Raw genomic sequence first — 25924 nt, 5'->3', positions numbered from 1 at the left:
TTTCATACATTTCTTCTCAAGACCTCACAAAGTAAAGTCTTAATTTTCCCTCCTCTTTATTGTTTTGATTGTTATTAGCCCATTCCCAATTTAAGCAATTGCACTCATGAAAAAGCAACTTATTCTCTCAGATGTTGTATTTGCAGTGCAAGGTTGAAATGAACTAGAAAGGTGGGCATTCCTGTGATTTTACAGTATTGGCAGCCTGCTTATGCCAAGATAATGTTGGTATAAATCAGGATCATATTGACTTCTTGCTCAATGTCCTCCTCTGCGTGTATGATGTGAGGCAAACGTTATGTGTTCCTGTCTCATGCAACCTTTCATATGAGTTTCAGTCTCCTTGTTGGAGGATTTGTGGACTGAAACTGGGAATAAGAATATTAAAATATATACTTTAAAAATTGTTTAAAATTTTTCTTCAGTGTTAGAAAATCCTAACCAGGAAAAAAACCTGGATTTATGAGAGTCTTTACATTTAGGAAGTTATTGTGTTGAAAATTCACTTTTTTGTGTGCAGAAAATGCTGTAGTAGGACTTATTCTGTGCAAAACTTGCACATGAATTTCTGTGTAGGAAACTGAATTTTCTAGAAATATTATTTTCTGTGCAGAAAATACTGTTTCCTGTGCACAAAGTACTGTTTGCTGAACACACACATACACACACACACGCACACACACACAAAATCCATGTTCAAATTTTTCATAGACTACTGTAGATCTCAAATGGCTAATAATCTTTGAAAATTACACAGTTTTTGAAGACTTTCTCCCAGGGTGAACATACAGTAATTGGTAAAATTACATGTAGCTTCATACAAGACCAAAATTAGTGAAGAATTACCTCCATAACTGACACAAGTGTGCTGTAACAGGGTATGTTGTTGGTTAGAAAACCATTTTCCACAAATTGTGGGATGAAGCGGGAGACATTTTACATTTCTATTAGAGTTCAGTGGAAATCATAAATTGCACCACCTCTTCTATTAGTTTACTGTTATGCTAATATGTTAGGAGAGAGTTCTGACAGAGGATTTGATGTAAATCTATACTGGCTACATGCCACCATCTGTGGAGAATTGCCAGATTCATATTCTGTTGGTCTATACCTGAAATTCTGCCAGTGTAGTGCCACTGTTGGAGGGATCCTTCCCTTGTGTTCTTAAGAAGACTGGTCTTCAGGCCCAGCTTTGCTACTGGACAGAGTGGATCATCTACCTCAAGAGAATTATGGAATGACAACAGATTGTTAGATATTAATTTTTTGTTACTGCTTTTTGTTGCATGGTGAAAGGTTCTTGTGGGATCTTCTGCCTCAAGCGTCATAATAATTTTGTTAACCAAGGGAAATATGTTCATTATGGAGGAGGCATCACTTGTTGCTTGCAGAAGCAGCAAAGCATCTTGAGCTGGTGTGCTACCATCTCTGGTGTGGAAATCACAATGACTGAGCTCTCATTTACATGGCCTCTGTACACATACACAAAAAGCTGTGTGAAGTCGAAGGCTTTCATGGCCAGCATCCATAGTTTTTTGTGGGTTTTTCGGGCTATGTGGCCATGTTCTAGAAGAGTTTATTCCTGATTTTTCGCCAGCATCTGTGGCTGGCATCTTCAGAGAATGCCAAGCTGTGTGTTCGGTAAGAATTCAGTTGAGATGAATTGGTCATGGAGTCAATCTAGCTTTAATTCCAGCTAGATTGGACCCAATTAAGTGAATGGGGCTTGTTAGTGAATTGTTGGTCACTTACGTAATTTCCCATTTTTTCAAATAAGTGGGTTTATTTGAGTTGGGATTAAAACTGGATTTAATCCTTTGAAATTTAGTTCTCAAGATATTGGAGAAGATGTTATTGATACCTGCATGTTGTCATTTTATTACAGTCGATACTCCAGACCCCTACGTGGAGCTCTTCATCCCAACGGCTCCAGACAGTAGGAAGAGAACAAAACATATCAATAACAACGTGAACCCTGAGTGGAATGAGACCTTTGAGATAATCTTGGATCCCAACCAGGAAAATGTTCTAGAGGTAACAACACACTTTTGTATTGGTTTTGGGACCATATGTAGCCTGCTTTTATTTTGTACATTGTTGGTTTTTTACAAAGACGTATGTGTTTTTATTTGTATATAAGCTGCCTTGAATCCCAATTTTTGAGAACTAAATTTATTTGTTTAAATTGGCTTAAGCAAATAAATATCTTTGGTGATCCAAAGATATTTCTGTTTAATCCCAGGAAAAGCAAAGTACTGTATAATATTCAAAATAAAGCAGAACTGAATTTTATTTTATTTTATTTTATTTTGCTCCCACTTTTCTCCCAAAGCAGGACCCAAGGCAGCTAACATTTATTTAAACAATATAAAAAATTACAAATATAAAATTTAAAACATAAAAAGTTAAAAAAAATAATCAAACCTCATCCCCCAATAAAACCAAGCCTGCAAGATTTTAAAAGGCCTGTTTAAATAAAAATGTCTTTGCCTGCCGGTGAAAGGCCAGCATTCAGGGGGCCAGCCTAGTCTTCTGTGGGAGTTCCACAGGGTTGGAGCAGCCACTGAGAAGGCTTTCTCTTGTGTCCTCACCAGGCGAGCCTCGGATGGTGGTGGAAGTGAGAGAAAGCCTTCTCCTGAGGATCTTAGGGCTCTAGGTGGTTCATATGGGGAGATACAATCTCTCAAATAGTCTGGATCTAAGCCGTGTAGGGCTTTATAGGTCATGACCAGCACTTTGAATTGTGCTTGGAAATGAACTAGTAGCCAGTGAAGCTATTTCAATACAGGGGTTATATGTTCCCTTTAATTGGCTCAGGTCAGCATTCTAGCTGTGGCATTTTGGACCCGCTGAAGTTTCCGAAAAGTTTCCAAATGCACAGTCACATAGAGCACATTACAGTAGTTCAAATGGGATGTAACCAAAGTATGTGACACTGTAGCCAGATTTGATGTCTCAAGGAATGGGCGCAGCTGGTACACAAGTTTTAATTGTGCAAATGCACTCCTGGCCACTGCTGAAACCTGTACATCCAGGCTCAGAGTTGAATCCAGGAGCACACCCAAGCTGCAAGCCTGAGATTTCAGGGGAAGTGTAACCCCATCCAGCTCAGGCAAAGTTCCAATTCCAGGAACACCTCTGTCTTATTTGGATTAAGCTTCAATTGGTTTGCCCTCATCCAGCCCATTACTGACAGTAGACACTGGTTCAGTACAGAGACAGTTCACCACCTGGAGTCAGGTGGAAAGGAGAGATAGAGTTGGGTGTTATCCACATACTGATGACACTGCACCCCAAAACTCCCAGCAGTTTCATGCAGATGTTAAACAACATGGGGAACAAAACAGAACCCTGTGGGACCCCACAGGCCAGTGGCCAAGGAGTCAAACAGAAGTTCACCAGCACCACCTGGGTCTGCTCCTTCAAGAAAGACCATAACAGTGCCCCCAAGTCCCATCTCAGAAAAGCGGCTCAGAAGGATAGCATGGTCGATAGTATCGAAAGCCACTGAGGGATCTAACAGGATCAACAGGAGCACACTCCCCCTGTCCAGTTCCCTTGGTCATCCACCAAGGTGACCAATGCTGTCTCTGTTCCATAGCCAGGCCTGAAGCCAGGTTCTTAACAATTAATATGTTTATTGTCTACACAATATTGTCTTCAGCAGAAATATCAGGCTAACAATAAATTTATTTCCTGAATTTACAAGGAAATTTCGGAAGAACATTGCAACAGAAAGGAGAGTTCAGTAGGAAGTGAAGGGAGAATATTAACTAAATCAAGGAATTTATTACAAAAGCAGTAAAGCCTGTGTAACCACTTCGGGTTACACATATGAATCTAGAACATTAGATATGTTTCCCCTGCCCCTTGATGCCTAGCTTTTGTATGTGTAGAAAATGTATTTACATTAGCAATGGAAATAATTTTCAAAAATATTGGGGAAAGGGCAAAAAAGTGTTCATTGAGTTCTGGGAAACCTTCATGGGGAGAACTCTATATTGTGAAGTGTCTTCACATTTCAGGACATACAACAGATACAATTTGCATGTTTTTGTATGGAAAACAACATATTTTGTCCAAGCAACAGTTATTATTTTCTCTACAGAAAATGCAAAATTCACTTGAGGATTTGTTTGTATAGAAAACAGCATTTTCTGCACAGAAATATTTTTTTCCTGCAGAAAATTCTGTTTTCTGCTAGAAATGTGTTAATTTTGCACAGAATAAGCCCTGCACTATAGCATTTTCTGCACACACAATCCAAATGCAGATTTTTTTTTACAGAATAATTCCTGACTGACCAATAGTTGTCAAAACCTGCGCCAATTTCAAATAGTTTCTCACAGTTTAAAGGAAAATGTTTAAATTACTTGTTGCTTCCTTCAGTAATGAAAGTAGTCCAAAAAAGAAAGAGTACACTTTCCTGCTTTATAAGGGGGAGCATTCAGTCCTCAAAGAGGTGAAGCAGCTGAGACCAAAGGAGCAGCCAGAGGCCACTGTGTGGCCACCGTGGGTCCATGGCAAACAGACGCCATGGTCCCAAGGGTGGCCAGTGCTATGGTCTCAAATAGGTCATGAACAAGAGTGGTAAGAAACCGCTCCTTTTGTGGACAGGTTTGGGCTGCATTAGACAGCCCCAGCTCAGCCTCCACCTGATCTGGAGGCATGTGTCATATGCACATCCCGCTCCCAGATTGGCCCAATGAAGCTTAAGTCTCTCCTGAAGTCAGAAGTAAGGGAACCAAGTTAGTGGTTTGCCACCTTAGCAACAACTATGCCCAAATCCTGAGCGAGAGGAGAGGGGTTACCTATGGGAATATTGAGCAATGAACTGGACTATCCAAGAGAACATATCAAGTGTTGTTTCCTTCTCTCTCCACTTTGAAAGCACATTGATCCTCCATTTTATTGTGAAGAAAAGTAAGAATTTTTTTGGAAACTAGACTGTTGCGTAATATAAAGAGGATCAAATATTTTCATGCAAACTGTAGGTATAGCACAAGTTAATGCAGTCTGCCCCCAGTCAGCCCTCTGGATTCAAGGATTGTACATCCACGGATCCCACCAACCACAGCTTGAAATTATTCCCAAAAATAATTCTAAAAAGCAAATCTTAATTTTGCCAGTTTATATAAAGAACACCATTTTACTGTGCCATTGTACATAATGGGACTTTAGTATCCACAGATTTTGATTTTCATGGGGGCTCCTGGAACCAAACCCCAGTAGATACCCAGGGCCCACTGTACATGAAACTTCATTCCTTTTGAAAACACAAGAAGAAAAAAATGGTACTAGCTAAAATATATATGCATAATCCTTTTTTCTGCTTTCAACCCAGTAATATCCCATTTCACTTCTCTTTATACCGGTGTACTACTCACTCTATAATTTTCCTTTATTCTTAGAGATTTGGAAGACACTAGAAAAGCATTTGCCTCATTCATTTTCTTCTCTGGGAGTTAGAACAGCCATTTCCATGGAATGAATCATTCACTTGCTGTGAAACTATGGTTAAATGAATTCATTTCCCGTTATACGGCAAGCAGTTGGATAGTTTCTAAAATAAGCATTTGAAACCTCCTTTTACTTTATGAGAAATTCTTTTTTAATAACAGGCTCATGTCATTAGAAAGTATTCACTTTTATGAGCTGCTTCCCAAAGCTTAGTGACCAGAGTCGGCTTCCAATATAATTTAAACAAAGCCAAATGCCAGAATTGCAGGGGTATTTATTCCCTAAAGCTGAATGAAAGAGAACTGGTAATTTAGTAAATTTCTTTAAAATAGCTGGCTAGGGAAATGCGTGATGAAATTTCTGAAGGCTGGCACCACAGAACCACTAATAGTCTGTAGTCTAGACAGGAGAGGATATATTTAAAAGCCAAGCAGTTTCTGTTATAAAAGCTTATTTTCTCATTAATATTAACTTTTCAGAATGTGTGCAATATTTAATTTAATTTCTAATTTATTGTCTAGGAATATATCATTTCACAAGTCTATCTATATCTTTTTCAAGTAAGGGCCTGAGTATGCACAGCCTGGTTTTGCTATGGAGTTTCCTAGAAACTCAATGGGAAACCAGGGCTAAATTACTCTCTTTGTTCTTTGCTCTGGGATCAGGCCAGCTCCTCTGAATCTGCATATGAACAGGCAGGATTGGGCCCAATCCTGCTCCAGTGTTTTTGGCTTGCATCCTTTGTACCAGACAGTGTGAGGTCAAGGGGAACCCAGACAATTTGGCCTGTGTGGACAACCCTCACATTTTCTAACCAATTTATATCGATTTAGCTAGATATAATGACAGGTAAAACAGCAATATGCAGTAGAAGCTACTTATGTATGCATATTCAGAAGTAACAATATTCAAAACAGAAATTGCCTCTGTTCCAAAATACTCAACTCCTTTTGAGCCCTCTGTATGAGGGTCTGGCTGAAAATCAAAGTTGCCCCAGGTGGTTTTCAGCCTTCCTTCTAAGCAAAGAAACTTATCATTTGAGAAGGGTTGGTGGGAAAACTACAACAAAGAAAGTTTGCAAGAGGCAGTGAGGCCTTGCTGTCCTCTTAACTGGAAATGATGCCTCCAGATCTATTGTGGAACATGGAATTTGTAACTTTCCTTACCATTTTTTGTTATTGCAAGAATGTACAGCCTGTATCCTACATGATGTATGACCGCTTTGGAGATCTTTGTGTGCCTCTTGTGGCCACTGATGTTGAATTTTGCCAATGGTTTTGCTACGGTTGAATGTACTACAAGTTGTTTCCATCCTAGCTGTTTCCAGCAGGTGACCCCCTGGCTCTGCTGTCACTACCTCTCCTCATGTGACCCCTCCTTTTGCTTGCTACTGCTTTTGTTTTGGGGCAGTTGTTTCAGACACACTTGGGAAGTGTCAGCTTTGGCAGCTCCCAACAGCGTTCGATATGTTGTCAGCAAGCTTAATAATGACTGAAAAAATTACATTGTAATTATTACTTTGCAGTTACTGTACCATAAAACTAAGTATAGCCGGCCCTTCTTATACAAAGATTTTTTTATACACGGATTCAAGCATCCACGGTTTGAAAATGTTCAAAAAAAGTATAAATTTCAAATATCAAACCTTGATTTTCCATTTTTATAAGGGACACCATTTTGCTATGTCATTATATTTAATGGGACTTGCGCATACACAGATTTTGTTATCCATGGGGGATCTTGGAACCAAACCCCAGTGGATAACAAGGGTCCACTGTAATAACTGCATTGTAAAAGTAATAATAAATTACATTGGAATAAACTACATGAAGTAAACAAAGCCCTGGAGCAGCCATTCCACTACTGTGATCTTGTCTATGTATATGTTTATATGTGCCCATGCACATACACATACACATAGTATGATTTTATTTCCTCTTTCCATGTTCTGTTCAATGTACAGATGTGTTTGAATTTTGCTCTGTTTTATACTGTTTAATTTGTTTTTCTTAAAATTCTATATTTTTATACCTTTGTTATGATGGTACGCAGTGATGTTTAGAAACTTTGGTTTATAAATTAATGATGCTTTGATATGCTAATATAAAGGAGATTATTATACAGGGTTATAAAATGGGAGAAAAATGGAATGCTCCTGTTATTATAACGTGTTTGCTCTTGACATGGTGCTTATCCAGTACTTCGCCTGTGAATAACGTGGCATTGCCCTGTGACTTCTTATTAATGGAGAAACCCCATGAATGGTTTGCCAGTAGCATTTCATTCACACTATTGTGAAGGTGCAGAAGCTAATAATAATGCATTTGTGCTATTGTGAAGGTCTATCACGGAGCTTTTCCCATGATACTGTACTTTGGCACAGGCAATTCTTTCTCATTGCTAGGATCGTTTTTGGAGTAGATTTCTGTCTTATTTTGAGGTATAGGGCACTATTTTGTTTCAACTGGTTATATATGTTGTTAAATATAGAAATGTTATTTTATTCCATTTGGGATGAAACCATATTTTTTAGAAATGCATAGATATACTAATAATACAGCAACATGATTGGCTTTTGTATGCGGAACGTGACTGTGTTTTTGTTTTGCTGTTATTTCGTTATTATAGCATGATTGTGCAACTGCACAGAACTATAGATCGCTGTAGCACTATGCTTCTGTTATCTTCCAATAGTGTGATTGTTGTGGAATTGGCCCTAGTGTGATAGTCCTCAAATCTCTGTGATTGTTTATGTCATTATTATTGTTTGTGAGTGCCTTCAAGCTATTTTCAACTTATGTTAACTCTATCACAACATTTTCTTCTCAAGATTTGTTCGGAGGGGATTTGCCTTTGCCTTCCTTTGAGGCTGAAAGCGTGTGACTTGCCCATGTTCACCCAGTGGCTTTCCATGGCTGAGCAGGCATTCAAATATTGTTTAGTCATACAACTGCACCGTGCTGGCTATGAAATAATGGATTAATGAATGAATGAATATATGGGATGTGAAATAGACCAGTGGAAAAAAGAACTTGTGGCAGAGGTGTCTAAAAAAAATTATTTCTTTTGTAGATCACTCTTATGGATGCAAATTATGTGATGGATGAGACTATTGGAACGGCAACATTTCCCATATCATCTTTGAAAGTGGGAGAAAAGAAAGAAGTCTCCTTCACCATTAGTAAAGTAAGTTCTGCGTGTCTGCTGTTTAAATGTCAGTGCTATTTTTTGCAATACAGCACAGAAGGATGAGGACCTTGGTCCCTCGAGATATTTAGGGGCTGAAATTCCCATGATCCCTCACCATTGGCTATCCTGGCTAAGCCCCTGGAAGTTGCAGTCACACAACATCTGGCCATGGTTGCTCACCCTTGCAATACGATGTTATGGTGGGCTAAGAATCTTTTCATTAATTTATAGAAGGAACACCAGAGGAATCCTGAGACTTTTGAGCTTTTGTGATCTGGTGTCAAATGCTGGTTCTTGTCCAGGTAATTGTCTCATACCAAACTTCTCATAGCTGGCTGAAATTCATATGCCCCTCCTCCTTCTCATAAGTACCATAATCTGATTGAAAATGTGTATGGCTTCGAAAGTATTCCTATTAAGTTCTCTGTCTTTAAAAAATGTCTGTGATACATGTAATAGTGGTTTCATCTGCCATTGGAAAACTAGACAATTTTTAGACATGGAAAACTGGCTAATACTAGTAGCATGCCCAGAATTAGTGACCATATGAACTCGAGAAAGAAAATTATATTTTTGTTGCAGAATAAGAGAACGAGAAAAGTTAAATGTGAACAAGTAATTTCTAACAGGTGCACCTCAGGTGTGTATAGCCGCAGAACACAGTTTGTAAGTTTGTAAGATTCCTATGTTTATTAAACCGCAGTAATCTTATTCTCATCTTGGGTGTGCTGAACCTGAATTGGTGGTTGCCAGACCAGTTACTCCCTCATAGTCCAGTATAGTTTAAAGAGCTGACTCAAGCATTAATGCCAAAGAGGATTTACGTTGCTACCTTAACTTTCAAAGATTGGTGAGATGGTTGGCTTTTCCCCCCCTGCCTGGGAGAGAAAGGGGAAGATCTTCCCCAGAAATATGCATTAATTCAAGCATTCATTTTCACAGCATCCCTGAGAGCATCATTAGCATCCAGGATAGAGTTTTAGAGATCAGTCTTAATGCAAAGTCCTATTCTCCTGTATGCTGAGTGTGCAATTCTCTGCATCACTCTCAGATTCAGTTTCTCTCTCATATAATAGTCTGATGGGGTTGTTGTGATTGCTTATGAGATAAAGCAATGTAATGACCTTTACTGACTCAGAGGGAAAGGGTGCAGTATGCTTTTATAAAGTAATAAAATCAGATCCTTCCTACTGGTGCTTAGTTAATTTTTTCCCAGGAGAGGAAGAGCCTGAGGGAGTTGCAACACTTGTAACACCCGTCTATTTTTAATATAATGTTACTTTTTTCTTGGTGAAGGCTTGAGATAAAAGTACATGTTACCCTCTCCTAGTCTGAAGCTTTTTTGCAGAGGGAAATACATAACTCTTGATATCAGTTTTAATACTAAATTCCTTCTGCAATAGACACATTTTCTGTTTCATTCTGAAGCTGCACAAATTCTGAGTTATGGGGGAAAAAACCACTTTAAAAACCAGGGATAATGTTTTTTTTTAAAATAATAGTAATTGAACTGGTGTTAAAATTTGCCTGTATTGAGCAAGTGATGCACCATGCCTCTGAATGCCCTCTCTCTCTGTTGCCCACTTTCTTCCAAAGAAGTTACATGGGCAGAAGAGGACACATGTGCAGGTTTACAAGGGAGGGATCAGGCGTTCTTTCAGATCCCCACTGAAAGAGAAAAGAGCAAATCTTTTAACACGTAGCCCCAAGGTTGCATAAACAAAAAGTAGAAAAGCAGAAAAATTTATTGCTCAAACAACTGTATTGTTTGTCTTTTCTTAGTGGTAATACTCCCCCCAGCAAGAATTTGGGAGGGAAAGGTGGGATAATTACCTATGGATAGGGAGATCTATGGAGATAAACAAAAGTTAAACAGGCCAGCAAGCTGCCATTCCTGCCCACCATGTTTGACTGCAGTCCCCTTAGTTTTCTCACCCTGAACATATAAAGACTTTATAATTCTGTTTGGATGAACTGCATTGCTCTTACCTATTCAGTATAATGTTTAGGTTGACTCTGTGAGAGCAGGGGACTTTATAGTGAGCGAACGGAGATATTTTGCTCTTTAGGGCAAAATAAAAGATGGCACCCCATCCCAGTCCAAATGCCGAAGCTGGCTGGACAGGCAGTTGAATCATACTTCAGCACTGATGACAGGATAGTGTCCTCCAACTGCACTTGAGTCAGCAGGTTAGTTTAAGGGGTCTAGTCTAGTCTAAAGGCCACTAAACTAGACTGGACATTCAACCTACAAGTTTCAGTTTGTTTCTTTATAGAAAGTGGGTACTTTAAGCCTTCCTTGTGAGCTTTCCAGAATCTCATGACTGGCTGCTGAGAGAAACAGGATACTCATCTCTGTGCACCGTTTGTTCAGATCCTGCATGGTTATTTTGGTGATTGGTTTGAAGTTGTGCATCTGTTTTAATACACATGCACACATGCACTCATGTCCTTTGGGTATACACAGCAATATTAAATGAAAGCAATAAGTAAGCTGTGTCAATTAAGCTATAAAGAAAGATCATGAATGTAATGATAAATAATGATGTTATTGTAATACTGTATTTCATGTTTAGGTCACAGAAATTATTTTGGAGGTATCACTTGAAGTTTGGTAAGTAATCTTGGCATGCCGAAAACAGAACTAAGCGAATATATGTTGAGCCTCCCTTGTCTGAAGTGCTTGGGACCAGAAGTGTTTTGAATTTTGGAATATTTGCATATACATAATGAGATATCTTAGAGATGGCAGCCAAGTCTAAACATGAAACCCATTAATCTTTAATATACACCTTATACACATAACCTGAACATAATTTTACACATAATATTCTAAATAATTTTGTGCATGAAACAAGTGTACCATCAGAAAGCAGAGGTCAAACCTGGACTTGCAGAAAGTGCTCACATTTTTTTAATGTTTACAAGCCTCACTGAATACATAATGTGTCCAACAATATGCAAAAGATTGCCATCTTAGAATCCTATTGTAACTAATATACACTGTACCCACTGTTTGCTCTGTTTGAAAAGCAAAATGATTGCTTCTATGGACATCAGTGGTATAGTCAGAATATAATCAGAAATCCTGGACATCTCTTTGTCCATAACCATAATATGAAGCAGACTATAAAATTTGGAATGTGAAGTAGAATTTCAGAGTTTTAAGGGCAATGTGCATTCCTTTTGCTGGTAGAAAAAAACCTTGAGATAGTTTCTCTCTTAAAACACAGGACACAATCCTACACATGTGACTGACTGACTGAGATTTTGCAAAATGTCTTTAAGCATGCCTAAACCTGCATTGAATGTTGTCTAGAATATGAAATCTAAATGAAGATTCAGAGTAATCACAGGTTAGGGCATAAATCAGTTATTAAAAACATTCTATATAATATTTATAATTTGTTATTTGTTATCAAGTCGACTTTGACTTAAGGCAACCCAATATAGGAATGAGAGATATTCTGTCATCAACAGCCCTACTCAGGCCTTGCAAAAACAAGGCTTTGGCTTCCTTGACTGAATGATCGAGTGAGTTCCTGTCACTAGTCCTAGTGTCTGCCAACCTATCAGTTTGAAAGCATGCAAATGCAGGTAGATAAATAGGCACCACTTTGGTGGGAAGATAATAGCATTCCATGCAATCATGCTGACCACATCTTTGTCTTTGGACAATGCTGGCTCTTTGGCTTAGTAACAGAGATGAGCACCACTCCCTACAGTCATGTCAAGGAAAAACCTTTACCTTTACCTTTATGGTGACCAAAGCTTTCTATGCCCCAAAACCAAGCCTGAAACCAGATTGAACTAGATCAAGTTAATTCATTTCATCCAGGCCAGCAATGGCATATTGGACACTGGCTAATAGTTGTCTGTTATGGAAGAATCTGGGGAAGGCTTTTGCAACAGAGCCTAATAACTGCCTCCTTTATTTATGCTGGGCCCTGTCTTCTTGTAAGGAAGCACTGACTGCTCCCTTCACATACCTGGGCAGTCCCTCTCTGATTCTTTCAGCGAGGCAGGAAGGACAAGGGTCTAGATGACATCTAGTGCCTTTCACTTGTCCAAGGATCCTGTCCACATCCTCAGGCTTGCAAATTGAAAATAATTCATTATTATTTAAAATAAATCATGATCACTGCACAAACAGGGGGCAAAGTTATTTATTTTATTTTATTTTATTTTATTTTGTTATTTTATTTTATTTATTGCACTCATATCCCCCCCTTTCTCCTAAAATGGGAGTTTTATTCTGTGGGACCGTAGCAAGTATGACATCCAAGTCAGAACAGATAGGAACAATTTTATCTGTGAAATACTGCACAAATTCACCACAATGAATTGAGTAGTGCATATTATTTGTCTCAGGAGCTAGAAATTTTTCTTTGAGGTGAAATTTCCTAATACTGTACTAGAAATAATCCAATTCTTTTCTTATTGTTGAAAGTGCTTCCTTGTTTTTTTAAGTCCTCTGTAATCATTACACAAAGTTCTTTCTTCTTTTAAAAGTCTTTTGTTTTAAAAAGCCATATGTCCTCCCTGCCTGCCTTCCTCCATGGAAGTCAACTTGCCATCCTTTCCTGTAGTACATGTAACTTACACATGCAGAACATAGTACAGGGAGAGGTAACTAACAAAATCTCTAGAATTAGGGGATGGCTCTAGATGGCTCTAAAAGCAAGCAGATGTTTGATCACTAATTACAAAACAGAGAAGGTGCATAACAAAGCAGAAAAATCAAACCTTTATATGGTCAGACCTGCAGAATGCATAAATGGCATAGAAAATGTCTGTTGGCAGAAATCCATAGTTGCCAGTTTGACCATATGGTGGTTTGAATGCCTCATTACATATTTGATTTGTAATTAAGTAATCAATGATCTGTCATCTTTCCTCACAAAGGATCCTTCAAGATTTTTTTCTAATGACTAAGTTGTAGAAAAACATCATTTTTTCCTCCTCATTTGGAGTTAATCCAAGGGGATTGGCTTTTTGTAATTTTGGAGATGCAGTGAGAAACTGCAGTGTCTCCTTGACAATGTGTACAAATGATTCATTCAGTGTTTTTAATACATTTCAGCAAACAATCATTTTTTTTAAATTCTAGTTAATTAATTCTAGTGTTTTAAAGCTTTCTTGTCATGAGCTGTTATAAATCAAATGAAACTCTGCCAAGAATAATTAAGATTATGCCGTGTCAGGCATTTTAGCTACCATCTGGCATACTTTCCTGAGGCATTGGGGAATACTCAGGATAAAAGGAAAAAGAAAGAGGGAAACCATGAAGATGTACATTAAGGTAATATAGAAAGGAACATTCTATAAGATCTGAGACAGCAGAGAGATTTTGCCTTCTAGCAGTCCTGTTTGTATATATTCTAGTCTGAACATTCAGGTTTATCTAGCTGCCTTATGTAAAATATCCCAAGAGCATCCCAACAGTCATGGTAGCTCAATATCCACATTTATAAAGGATTTTATTTGCAAAAGAAAAAGGAAAGTCAGCAATTACATACAGAGAATTGCAAATGTAATTTAAAGTAAATCAAAATTGCTTCTTAAATTTAAAATTATTTTCAAATCTTTAAAAGCCAGGAAGTACTTGGTCAGGTAGTTTTTCCTGTGAATGGAATTCTAAAGAATCAGTGCTACAGCTGAGAAAGGTATAGACCTTAGTTGCATGTCTGCACACTGAAAGATGAGGTGTGTGTGGCTGGGTGGGTGAATGCATATGCTTTCAAGTTGCCTGCTGACTTATGGTTATCCCATGAATAGGATTTCATAGGGTTTTCTCAGGCAAGAAATACTGAGGGGTGGTTTTGCCAGTTTCTTCCTCTGAATAGTCTAGAGCACCTGGTATTCCATTGCAGTCTCCCATCCTGAATAGGCCCTGTTTAGATTAGCCATTAAGGCCAGCCTGGGGGCGGAGTTGGGATGTTGCATCCATATGATGCACACCCTGACTCTGTCCCCCCCCCCCCCGGCACCATGATGCCACACACTGCTCCGTACAGTGTGTGACATCATGGTGCTTCTCCATGATGGAGAAGGAGCACCGACAAGCTGTTGCACCGCAGCTATGGTGCCCTTTCCAGGGCGCAAAAAGGAGTCCCTTTTTGTGACTCCTTTTCACACCCTGGAAAGGCTGGATTGGGCCATGGCGTGTGGTGGCCGTGAACCCGATCTGGCTGAAGAAAGGGCAGCTGGAGGCCACCCCTTTGTGGCTGTTTGTACAGCCCCATATTTAGCTTCCAAGATCAAACAGGGGCCCTATCAACATGCTCCCCACCTGATTTTCATTTGCCCTTGCTGGGTCTTGATTTGGGTGTTTTTCAGGACCGGTAGCCAAACTTTGGCCTGGGACAGACGGGCCAAAAACGGCATGCCACTGCTGATACTAGGGTTCCAGAGCGTGCAGCATCTACATGCTCTGGAATCCTAGGATGTGCGGGCATTGTCGTAATGGCGGCCTCCCATTCACACGGGGCCTGCCATCTTGATGTAAGCGATGTGCAACATATAGACATCACTGTGTTGCTCACGTCATGAGTGCACCAAGGGCGTCCCAAGAAGAACCCAGTTTTTTCAGCTCCTTTTTGGGGCAGAGGGATGCCGCACAGTTTGGCTGCTGCAGTGTCCCTCCATAGGCAAACCGAATGCCTCCAGCCCGGCCTGAATGGGGACGTATGTACCGGGCCTTTGTTTACTTTAAGAGTTTCTTCTTTCCTGTTGAAGTTTTCTAGGTGTTTGTGGATTTCAATGCCTTCCCTGTGCAGAATTTCAGTGTTTTCAAATAGCATTTTATGACCAAGATGGTTTGTAACATGTTCTGCTACTGCTGATTTTTTCAGACTGACCCAGTCTGCAGTGTCTCTTATGTTCCTTGGTTCATGTTTGAACACTGTGTTTGGTGGTCCCTATGTAGAGGAGAGACCCTCTCACGGCTGCAGGAGTTTACCATATACTGTGCCACTGTGGACAAGTGCAGATGAAAACCACCCAGGGCCATGAGGTTTCCCAGCAGACAATGAATCACTAATTAAATAGACACCCTGAGGCCTTGCCATTCTCAACAACAGATCAACAGAGCTTAATGTACAAATCACCTCCTCTTCTCCAAGGGTCACACAGAATATGGACCCCACTCACTTCCATGCCAGTATTCTCTGAAGATGCCACTCACAGATGCTGGTGAAATGACAGGAATAAATTCTTCCAGAATATGGCCACGTAACTTGAAAAACCCACAAAAAACCAATGGGTAACCTTGGGCAAATCCCATCCTTTCAACCTTAGTGGAAGACCATGGCTAATCTCCTCTGAATAAACTTTGCCAATAACCTATGATGTGTGTGTGTGTGTGTGTGTGTGTGTGTGTGTGTGTGTGTGTTTCAAGTCACTTGTTGACCTATGGTGCCCTATGAATTTCATAGGGTTTTCTTAGGCAAGGAACACTCAGAGATGGTTTTGCCAGTTGGTTCTTCTGAAATAGAGCATATAGCTCCCGGCATTTGTTAGTTGTCTCCCATCCAAGTACCAATAGGGCTGACCCTGCTTAGCTTACAAGGTTAGACAAGGTCACCATAAGTCGACCCTCCACCAATAATCAAAGTCAATTTGAAGGCACAAAACCACACTGTATATATGTGTGTACAAATACATGGGCTCCTCATAGGCGGCTTTCAGCATACGTTGAAGCTGCCCGGGAAATGGGTAAATGCCAGATGTGCAGGCGGTGAGCACAAGCCCTATTAAATCCAATGGGGCTTGCAAATGGCTCATGTGGCCATGGGGTGCATGCATGGCTGTGCAGCGAGCATGAGCCCCATTGGATATAATGGGGCTCAAGCATAAACATTTTTTGATTTATGTGGAGTGGTGGTGGTCCGGAACCTGCCTCCCAAGCAAAGCAAGGGCCCACTGTATTTTTGTGTGTGTGTGTGTGTGTGTGTGTATTGGTGATTAAAAAGCAAACAGACAGCACTTGCCCTGCTTTTTCTGGATATAGTTTTGTGTGTGTGAGTGTATGTGTATGAAGAAATCCTGCCAAGAAAAACCATAAGTTGGGAATGTCTTGAAGGCACACAACAACAGAGAAAGAGAGAGAGAGAGACAAAGAGAATGAAGCATGCTGTGGGTAGACCATTCTAAAAGTTATACTTCTGTTTTGATGGGTGAACTTCAGTCAAGAGGCCAATAAACCCTAAAATGGAATATCGAATGACAATTTATTATTATTATTATTATTATTATTATTATTATTATTATTATTATTATTTTCTTATATCCTGCCTTTCTCCCAATATAGTGACTCAAGGTGGCGAACAAATATAAAACAATACAATTTAAAAACAATACAAAATATTAAAATTCATAAATGTAAAAAATTTAAAAACAATTAAACAATTTTAAGCATTAAAACAGTTATAAATTAAAATATAATATATTAAACTACAAACCATTAAAATTTGGGTAGCCCAGCATTAAAAACCCAGCCTTTCCTGAGTGCACAGGAACGTCTTTACCTGGCGTCGGAAGGATAGTAAGGATGATGCTATCCTGGCCTCTCTAGGAAGGCAGTTCCAAAGCTTGGGAGTAGCCACTGAGAAGGCCCTCTCTCTTGTTCTTACCAAAGGCAAATATTGTAAGCTGCATGACTAAAGTTGTCCAATTGCCCACTGAAGACTTTTACTTCTTTTACTTCTGAGTAGGATTACAATGTGACTCACATCCACCCACCTACTTTCTTGATCTGGGCCAAAATGATGTAACTATTTCCATTTACAAAATAAATTTTATTTTCTTCTCCACACATGAGTTTAATCCATGCTACAGAAATAATGCAGTTTGACACTGCTGGGATTAAAAAACAACTACAAATCCCAGAATTCCATAGCACTAAGGTATGGCAGTTAAAGTGGTGTCAAACGGCAATATTTCTGCAGTGCAGATTAGACCATAGAGCCATCATACAGTATATTTTCATTTCTTGCAATAGTGAGGAAGTATTTTCAGGCACTTTTTAAGAGGATGAATGAGCAGAATTCTAGTTTTACAGGAACAAGGATTTCTTATCATCATAGAAATGAAGCAACAGAAGTTAATAATCTATCTTGCACAGAAAAACAAAAACAAAACAAAATCTTTATTGTTGCTTCAGGGCGGCAGGGTTGAAGTTAAGAAATATTTCCTCCCACTAAACAGAGAGATCCATTGAAACATGACAACACTGTGGTTCTCAGGGCATTGTTGTTGAAACAAATGACTGTGTACACTGGCTGCAGCCCTCTGCCATCTCTAGCATGTTTAATACTCCAGTGCCATAACAAATATTTTCTTAACTACTGAATGTCTCACAATTCAGGAATTGCTTTGGCCTCTCCTCCCCATCAACCCAAAAGTGGCAATAATTTATAAGCTAAAAAGTTTGGGAAAGCACTAGCCCAAAAATGGCCACATAGCCCAAAAACCCCACAGAAAACCACTAGCAAAGTGTCTTCACCTGGTCTTTCTCCCATTGATTTCAGTGGAGCATTCATAGGGAGAATTGCTCAGTCAATGGATTCTCTTAACATTCATGTTGTCTTGCTAAGGCATTGCATGCTTTAGTCTGACACAAGGAAAAAAATGCAATACCCTCATTACTTTCTCTAGATTTCTATTTATGTTATGTACACGTATTTCAGGACTTGTTTATTCTTAGCTGAATTAACATATACTTGGATGATCAGTTGTTTGTTATTAGCTCAAGATTTTTTTTTAGGGTATATAAAGCCTGTCTGTTTTGCCCCCAACAGCTCTCAAACAGACCTCCGCTTCAGTATGGCTCTGTGTGATGAAGAGAAGAATTTTCGGCAGCAGCGGAAGAACAGAGTAATGAAACATCTGAACAATTTCCTGGGTACTGATTTGACCTCTCCTCGTGATGTAAGTTTAGATTGTTGGCCTTCCTCCTCTCAGTGAGAGAAAGGTGGGAATACAGTCATTATTTTAACAATCTGAACACCCTTTCTCTTTAGCTTTCATTACTGTGTACCCATGGCATCTATGTTATGCTACAACTCTTTCCATACTGCCATAGTTTCTTATCTCACCATTTTTTTATAATCAGTACTCCTTCTTGGGACATGCCCACGTGGGCCAAATACCATGTCCTCCCTGCATCCTCACAGTGAGTAGTCCAGATGACAAGGAGCCCAATCCCCAGTTCTGGTGTGAACTGTCAGGAGATTTTCAATTAGCCCCAAACCCTCTGTATAACCATCTTAAACCAATTGAAAAAACCTCTGATTCTTTTGGAAGCCACAAGTGTGATAATGTTTACAATGCATCCCCACTGTGCTGCCATGAGTCACAGCCTCTGAAGTTAGACTGAGATGCTCAGCCATGTGATCAATTCTGGGTGTCTTGTTTTTGGCCTCAGAAGAAGTCACAAACTCAGGTTGCTCTTCTATTTATGTGTCTGCACATATAATAATAAATAATAAATTTTTATTTCTATTTTCCCACCTCTCCCAGGTGGATCAAGGTGGGATTACAACCCAATACAATATGCAATATACAAATACAAATCACAACAATAAAAACAGCAATATAGTACAATAATATATAAAACATGTGTTTAGTGTAGCTGGAGACATCCATGGCATGGTGTCAGTGAATCCACTCTGGGTTTTTATGCGCTTCAAACTTCAAGCTCTGTCTTGCATCTCTATCAAACATGTCCCTCCTGAGGATCTCAAAACTAGGGAGGATCATATGGGAAAATCTGCAGTAGGTGCTAGAATCTTGCCTAAAATTTATCAGAGTTCAAGAGTTGGGATTTTTATTTCAATCTTGACTTGCTTTATCACTTCATTTCACTTGCTTTATCACTTTTTAGCCTCAAGAGAGAAACAATCAGCAAAAATGGTAGAATATCTAATATACCGTCAATTCTCTTGAGTAAAAAGAAAATAAACATATGTGTATAGACACTTCCCACACACAGAAAAAAGGGCTTTATGGGTTGAAAAGATGCAGTCTTATACACATGTATTTGCCACTGTTCCCATAATGCAGAAGACTAATGACAGGGTATTCCTAGCATTAACAGTGGAGATGGAAAAATTTCAAAACAGCCTCTGACATCTGAACACATGCACACATACGAGTCTGCAAAAAAACAAAACAAAACAAAACAAAACAAAAAACCAACTCCACAAATTTGTGATGCTATTAAAGCACCCTGTTTATTTTTATTGGTAGAATACCATTGGGAGTACCATGGGCTTGCCCCATCTTATATATCCTGCCATTGACCTTGTGAGTACAGTAGGCTTGCAACGTTGCTGGGCTAGCTATTTGTGGATTGGAGAGTGTCAACAGCTTGTCTCACCCCATATTATTTAATAGTGGCATGAGCTCACCGATGAGTTAATGCAGATATGTGTACATCGTTGTCCACTGAATAAAATGAGGTTGAGCAGCTACACTTTTTACATCTGGGTGTGGGTGACCTGAACCCTCATGTATGGGAAAAGTCCACTGTAGACAACAGGAAATGAAAGGAAATATTTCTTCTTTCTAGAACAAAGACCCTTATCAGGATGAGCAGCATTTCCTGGAGGGAGGAACAGAACTATACAAATCATGGCTCAGTCTGCTGTGCTTTGTCCACTTAGTTAGTTGGCCCACTTATTAATGTAATAACATTTATTCGGTCTTTGATCAGTGTAAAAACAAAACCACACAAACAGTGTATCAGTGTAATAACAGGTTAAAATATAAACTAATAGTAGACTATACATGTACAATCTTTCTACACAGTAATAAGATGACCTTTGTCAGTTGAGGGCGCAGTTTACAAACAATATAACAAAATTTGGCCACCTTATGGGATACTGTAGAATCATTGTTATCCAATAGGAGGCATAAATAAAAGGAATCAGTTTTACCTGGGAATTTACTCAGTAGTGGGCTAAGCAGTTGGTGACGAATGTCTCTATAGAATTGACAATAAAGGAGAACATGCTCATTAGTTTCAACAACGCCCGAGCCATATGGGCAAAGACGAAGTTCAAAAGGAGTTTTTTTAAATTTGCCTTCCAACATGGCCATGGGCAACACATTGAAACGTGCCAGAGTTAAAGCCCTTCTAAACTTTGGGAGAGTAACATGAAACAGATATGGAGCTGGGGAAGGGACCAAAACTTGAACACTGAACATGGCATATTTTGAGAGGGAAGCACAGTCCATGAAACTTTCTACTTCTAGGATTTTTTGTTTAATAATAGATTTAGCTCTATCGGCATCAAGCTTTAGAATTTCATTTTTATTGAGACCTAACTCATTTAGTTTCTTGAGAAGAGAAATTTCCCAAGATGATTTAAAAGAGTCCAGAAAAATTAAATTTGTCAGTCCTCCAGAAGTTTTATGCAATTTTTGCCAATAGATAAGTATACTGATCCACAGACTAGATTCTATTTTAATAGTCCCAGCCTCCCTTCTAAGAGCAGCATTCGGAACATAATGGGCGACCTGAAAGATTCTCCTAAGGAACTTAGTTTGCACATGTTCAATTACATTGTTGTTACTATATGGTCCCAGTTGGGCTCCATATAGAAGTTGAGGGCGAACCTTGGCATTAAACAGTTTGATTGCGGCCGGAATAAACTGAGCACCTTTGGTGAAAAAAAAAATCTTAGAATAGCCGTTATGGTTCTTTGGGCATTGCTGATGACAAGTTCTGAATGGGCTGTTCTCCTACCAGAGGTATGAAATATAATTCCTAGATATTTGAAAGTCTTAACCTGCTCTATGTGTTGTCTATCTAGTGTCCATTGTCTCAATTTGGGGCGGTGAGCAAAAGTAAGAATCTTGGTCTTAGAGGAGTTAATTCTTAATTTCTCCTCTTTGCAAAACAAAGCAAGAGAGTTTAAGGCTCTTTTAAGTCCAATGGGAGATAATGAAAGGATAACAACATCATCCGCATAGAGCAATGAATTAATATGCTTATTAGCCAAATTTGGAGGGTGAAAAGAAAGATTATTCAAAGCAGAAACAAGGGAATTAATATAAAAATTAAATAGAGTGGCAGCCAGGACACAACACTTATTAATGAAATCAGGGAGATTTATTTCTGACTTAACTTTTTGGCCACATAATGGATGTGGCACATGCTGAGGGATGACTGCCATCATCCTTCACCATGACTATGCTCGGGTTGATGGGATTTGCAGTCCAACAACATCTGAAGGATAACACGTTGCCTATTCCTGTTCTGTCTACACTGTCCTTGCTACCTGCACCATGATCGCTGAAATTGTGGAGGTGTCTGTTGCTAGTTAACTAGCAGTGCTAATTATGTCACCTGGGTTTTGCTCCTGATGAAGGACCTTGTAATTGTGGGAAGATTTTGACCAGTCAACTTAACACATTAAGATTTTGACCAATCAACTTGACATATCCCTCCTCTAATGAGATCTGGATTTACGTATCATAGGCCCAGTACAGACGGGCAAAAAGTGCCATCCTGTGTGTGGGGTGAGGGCTGAGCATCCCCATGCTCAGAGCCCTCCCTGCGCTACCCGGGCACTATCTTGGCATGCACAATGATGACATCCCTTTGGCACAGCGCCCAAACAGTGCCATGCCAAAGGGACTGATCAACCCACCTAGCAGCAGCTATCACATCTCTTCGCAGGCACAAAAAGGAACCGGAAAAACTGGCTCCTTTTTGTGCTCTGCGGAGGTCAGATCACTGCCATGGTGTGCGTTTGCTGCGGCACCAATCCAGGCAGAAAGGGGCAACGTCTCGCTGCCCCTTCCTGTCTGTTTGTACAGGGCCACAGTTTTTCTGAAGACTGGAGGCAGCTACTATTTGGCTGATTTTTTACCATCAGAGTATGAGCATCTCAGTGTAAATAGTTTGAAGCTGACTGAATCTCGAATCTCCTAAACCAATTTTTCTGGAAAGATATTCACACCTCTCTTTGTTGCCTTGCTATTTGCTGATGAATAGGCTTGTTGAGCAATGGTTTCTGAAGTGCCTTTTTCACTTCCAGGCATGTGTCTCTCGATTTCCCCATCATCTGACTTTCCTGTTGAGATCTGCCTTTAAAGATCGGTTACCTAATGTCTGAAAGGAAGTTTCAAAGTTTAAAGCTGTGCAGGCTGTATCTTTACTAAATAACACAGGCCTTCTGTTCAAAACACCCATATCATTAGTGGATGCCTGGCTTGCTCAAAATAAGGAAGTCTTTGTATATAAAAATGTGTACAGAACTTTTATCCTATTATTTACCTATGTTTTACTGTCATGCTTATCCCTTCTGCAAGATGGTTCATGTAGTGTAAATGGCTTGGGAGTAGGATCTCTCCCAGATGAACCTATAATGCCTCCTGCTGTCCTGAAAGAACTAAAGCTGCAAGATGCTTCTGGCCTCTCTTTGGTGTTGGATGGAAAGCCTTTTTTTATTTGGCTAGACTTTTTAAAGTTTTGGTGATTTCATGCTGGAATCTTTTAGCTGGCCGCTCTATTTGTATTGTGCTGTGATTTTATGTAGTTTATTATGCTGTTCAGTTATCACAATAACATTGAGTTAAGGCATTAAAATAATTTAAAATAATTATTTATATTGCATAATACATCTATATCTATATTGTTCCATTCATCCACTCTCTCCTGTCAAATGTTTTATCAGACTTCACCTAGTTTCCTTCCTGGTTCTAAGCTACTTCCAGTATCCGACTTGTCTATTCACGCTGATATCTAGAACTTCTTCCTTCTCCACTATATAGCTGATTATCATGCAGGTGACCCCTTCAGTGTCACAGGCAATCCTAGGAATATCTTGGCTAACTTTAATTTTACTTTCTCATCCCTTCCACAGTATGCTACATTGAATTAGGTCTAGTAATAAACTTCACAGCCTCCATCTTTCCAGTGAAAGTTGGTGCATTGTACAGTGGTCCTTTGCCTTATGCGGGGGATCTGTTCTGGACCCCACCGTGTAAGGCAAGTTCTGCCTATTATTGAATCCCATTGAGGATAATGGGGCTTGTGCACATGGTGGTGTGGCACTGTGTGTGCCACAGGTGTGCGCGCCATTCATTAAATGGTGTGAGGCTTCCAGTGTAAGCTGGAAGCTGCATAAAAGGCACCCGCGGGCACACTGTAGTTACTGAGTAGATAGATTCCATGGCTGAAATCTCACCTTACAGTTATGTTCACCAGACTGTCTTATGCAAGCCCCAGTGTCTAAACCCTAGCTGAAGATGGGAAAAATGTGTTTTGTGATAACATTTTGTTGTTAAATTTAGATTAACATAATACCTGTAAAGTTCTTTAAACACACCATTTTAAGCCAAAAGGCTACAATCCTGGTAAGTCATGCCAGTGAGCGGCACAGGAGCCCTGGTGGAGCAGTGGTCAAATGCTGGCATTGCAGCCACAACGTTGTGAGTTTGATCCCGAGGGCTACAGATTCACTCAGCTTTCCCTCCTTTCATAGGTTGGTAAAATGAATACCCAGCTTGTTGGGGGCCAGTGATGTAATCCCTGCTCGATCTGCAGGGAGAGGTGGGGAATATAAATAAAAACTATTATTATTATTATTATTATTATTATTATTACATTGTAAATTAACATATAAACTGTCAGAGAGTGCTTAGTTCACTATGAAGTGGTATGAAAATATAAAGTACTATTGCTATTGAATGTATAGAATGTGTGCCCAGGTAAACCAGCAAAGGATTAGGCTTAATACATATTTACTGAGCCACAGCAAGGACCCCTCCTGATGGTCTATTATAGAAAGAACTACTCCCGATGTGATACTTGTAGTTCAACTTTTTGGTACCATCCTTCAAGTATTCCTTGAAATTCCTTCAAGGGTTCCTTGAAAACACCTGTGCTCTCTAGGTACCCACCTAGTTGTCCAACCTCGATGGGGCATATAGAAGTGAACATAAAACAACACAACGCTGTCTAGCAACACAAATGAGTGCCAAGGGTAGTCTTATAAAGGGGCATATGCAGGACTGGTCAAAGAAGATGGTCCAAAGACATGGAAGAATTAGAGACCAAGGAAAAGAAAGGTAGGGTAAAGCGAAGCAGCTAAAAAAAGAGAGAGAAAGTTTTGTCTTTCCAATTCATATAGTGGCAGCATGTTATTATTCATACATCTCTGTCATATTCCCACCATTTAGTGGTTCTCCCTCTCTCTTCTTTGTACCTCTTTGTAATTATATCAGTAGCAGGCATAACTTCAATAAGTCGGTATTCTTGCTCATTTCCAGATGAGATAGCATGAGACAATAATGGCAATGACTCATTACTCTGTGGAGGCTAACATGTTTTCAGATTGCTATCTTCTCATATACAGTACTATCATGTTTTCATATTAATGCATGTATCCAGCTTTTAGCAGTTTTTTATTTTATAGTTCCATGACAGTAAGACTGGGAGGTGAAGTCCCACACCCTAGGTATCAAACTTTTCTTTTGTCTATCATAAGGAATTAGTTGAATGAAATTCCCTAAACAAGACTACTACCTGGTGGTACTTCTCAAACATCATTTGAGGAAGAATATGTGGTGGTTGAAAAGGGGGGCATACACACAATGTTTTCAAAGAGTTTTCTGAAAGGTATAGTTCTCACTGACTCACAAGCTTTCTGTCTTGTAGGATAACGGGCAGTCATTTTGTTCCTCTGACCATCTCTTAAATAACCTAGGTCAATAGAAGCAAATGACACATTAAGCATCATGCATCTCCAGAATTGATTCTAAAAATAAAAACTAAAATAAAAACAAAAATAAAATTCATGGACAGCGCAGAAGAAGGGGCTAAATACACATTACATGCTAACATTCATAGTGGCTCAAAGAAGGAGGAATATGGAGTGCTGATTGAAGAATGCGTAGCCCTTTCTTCACTTGCTGTTTTCCATGCTTAAAACCCCCACTCAAGCACCCAATTTCTCTGAAGAGTTGGAATGTTTGATTGCTGTTGACAATGTATTTTGAAACCTTTGCATGTGGAAGAGGGAAAGGCATTCTTGATGGTTTGTGATCTGGAATGAGGAAAAAGTTTACTTTGGAAGGGAAGAGTAACTTTCTTCTTCTGCTGCTTCTCTTCCCTAAATTCTTCTCTAACTGAGGCATTTACTTGCTAATTAGCTTACTTGCTGTTCACCGCTATGATCTCTGGAATAGTGGTATATAAATAAAATAACTTATTATTATTATTATTATTATTATTATTATTATTATTATTATTATTATTATT

The 25924-nt window shown here is 39.3% G+C and overlaps 1 protein-coding gene across 3 annotated transcripts in view; it reads left to right on the top strand.

Annotated features, from left to right (window-relative positions):
- The window catches only part of PLA2G4A (phospholipase A2 group IVA), a 96677-nt gene that overhangs the window by 46066 nt on the left and 24687 nt on the right, over positions 1–25924 (top strand). For all 3 annotated transcript variants that reach the window (XM_042465183.1, XM_042465184.1, XM_042465185.1), the window contains exons 4-7: positions 1886–2034; positions 8533–8646; positions 11226–11263; positions 18450–18579. In XM_042465183.1, the coding sequence (XP_042321117.1) occupies positions 1886–2034; positions 8533–8646; positions 11226–11263; positions 18450–18579 (431 nt within the window). The remainder of the gene's footprint in view (positions 1–1885; positions 2035–8532; positions 8647–11225; positions 11264–18449; positions 18580–25924) is intronic.

Source organism: Sceloporus undulatus, chromosome 4 (assembly GCF_019175285.1).
Source record: "Sceloporus undulatus isolate JIND9_A2432 ecotype Alabama chromosome 4, SceUnd_v1.1, whole genome shotgun sequence".
NCBI classification, from domain to species: Eukaryota; Metazoa; Chordata; class Lepidosauria; order Squamata; family Phrynosomatidae; genus Sceloporus; species Sceloporus undulatus.
The sequence above is the reverse complement of the archived record's forward strand: the minus strand, read 5'-3'. Positions and strand labels throughout refer to the sequence as shown.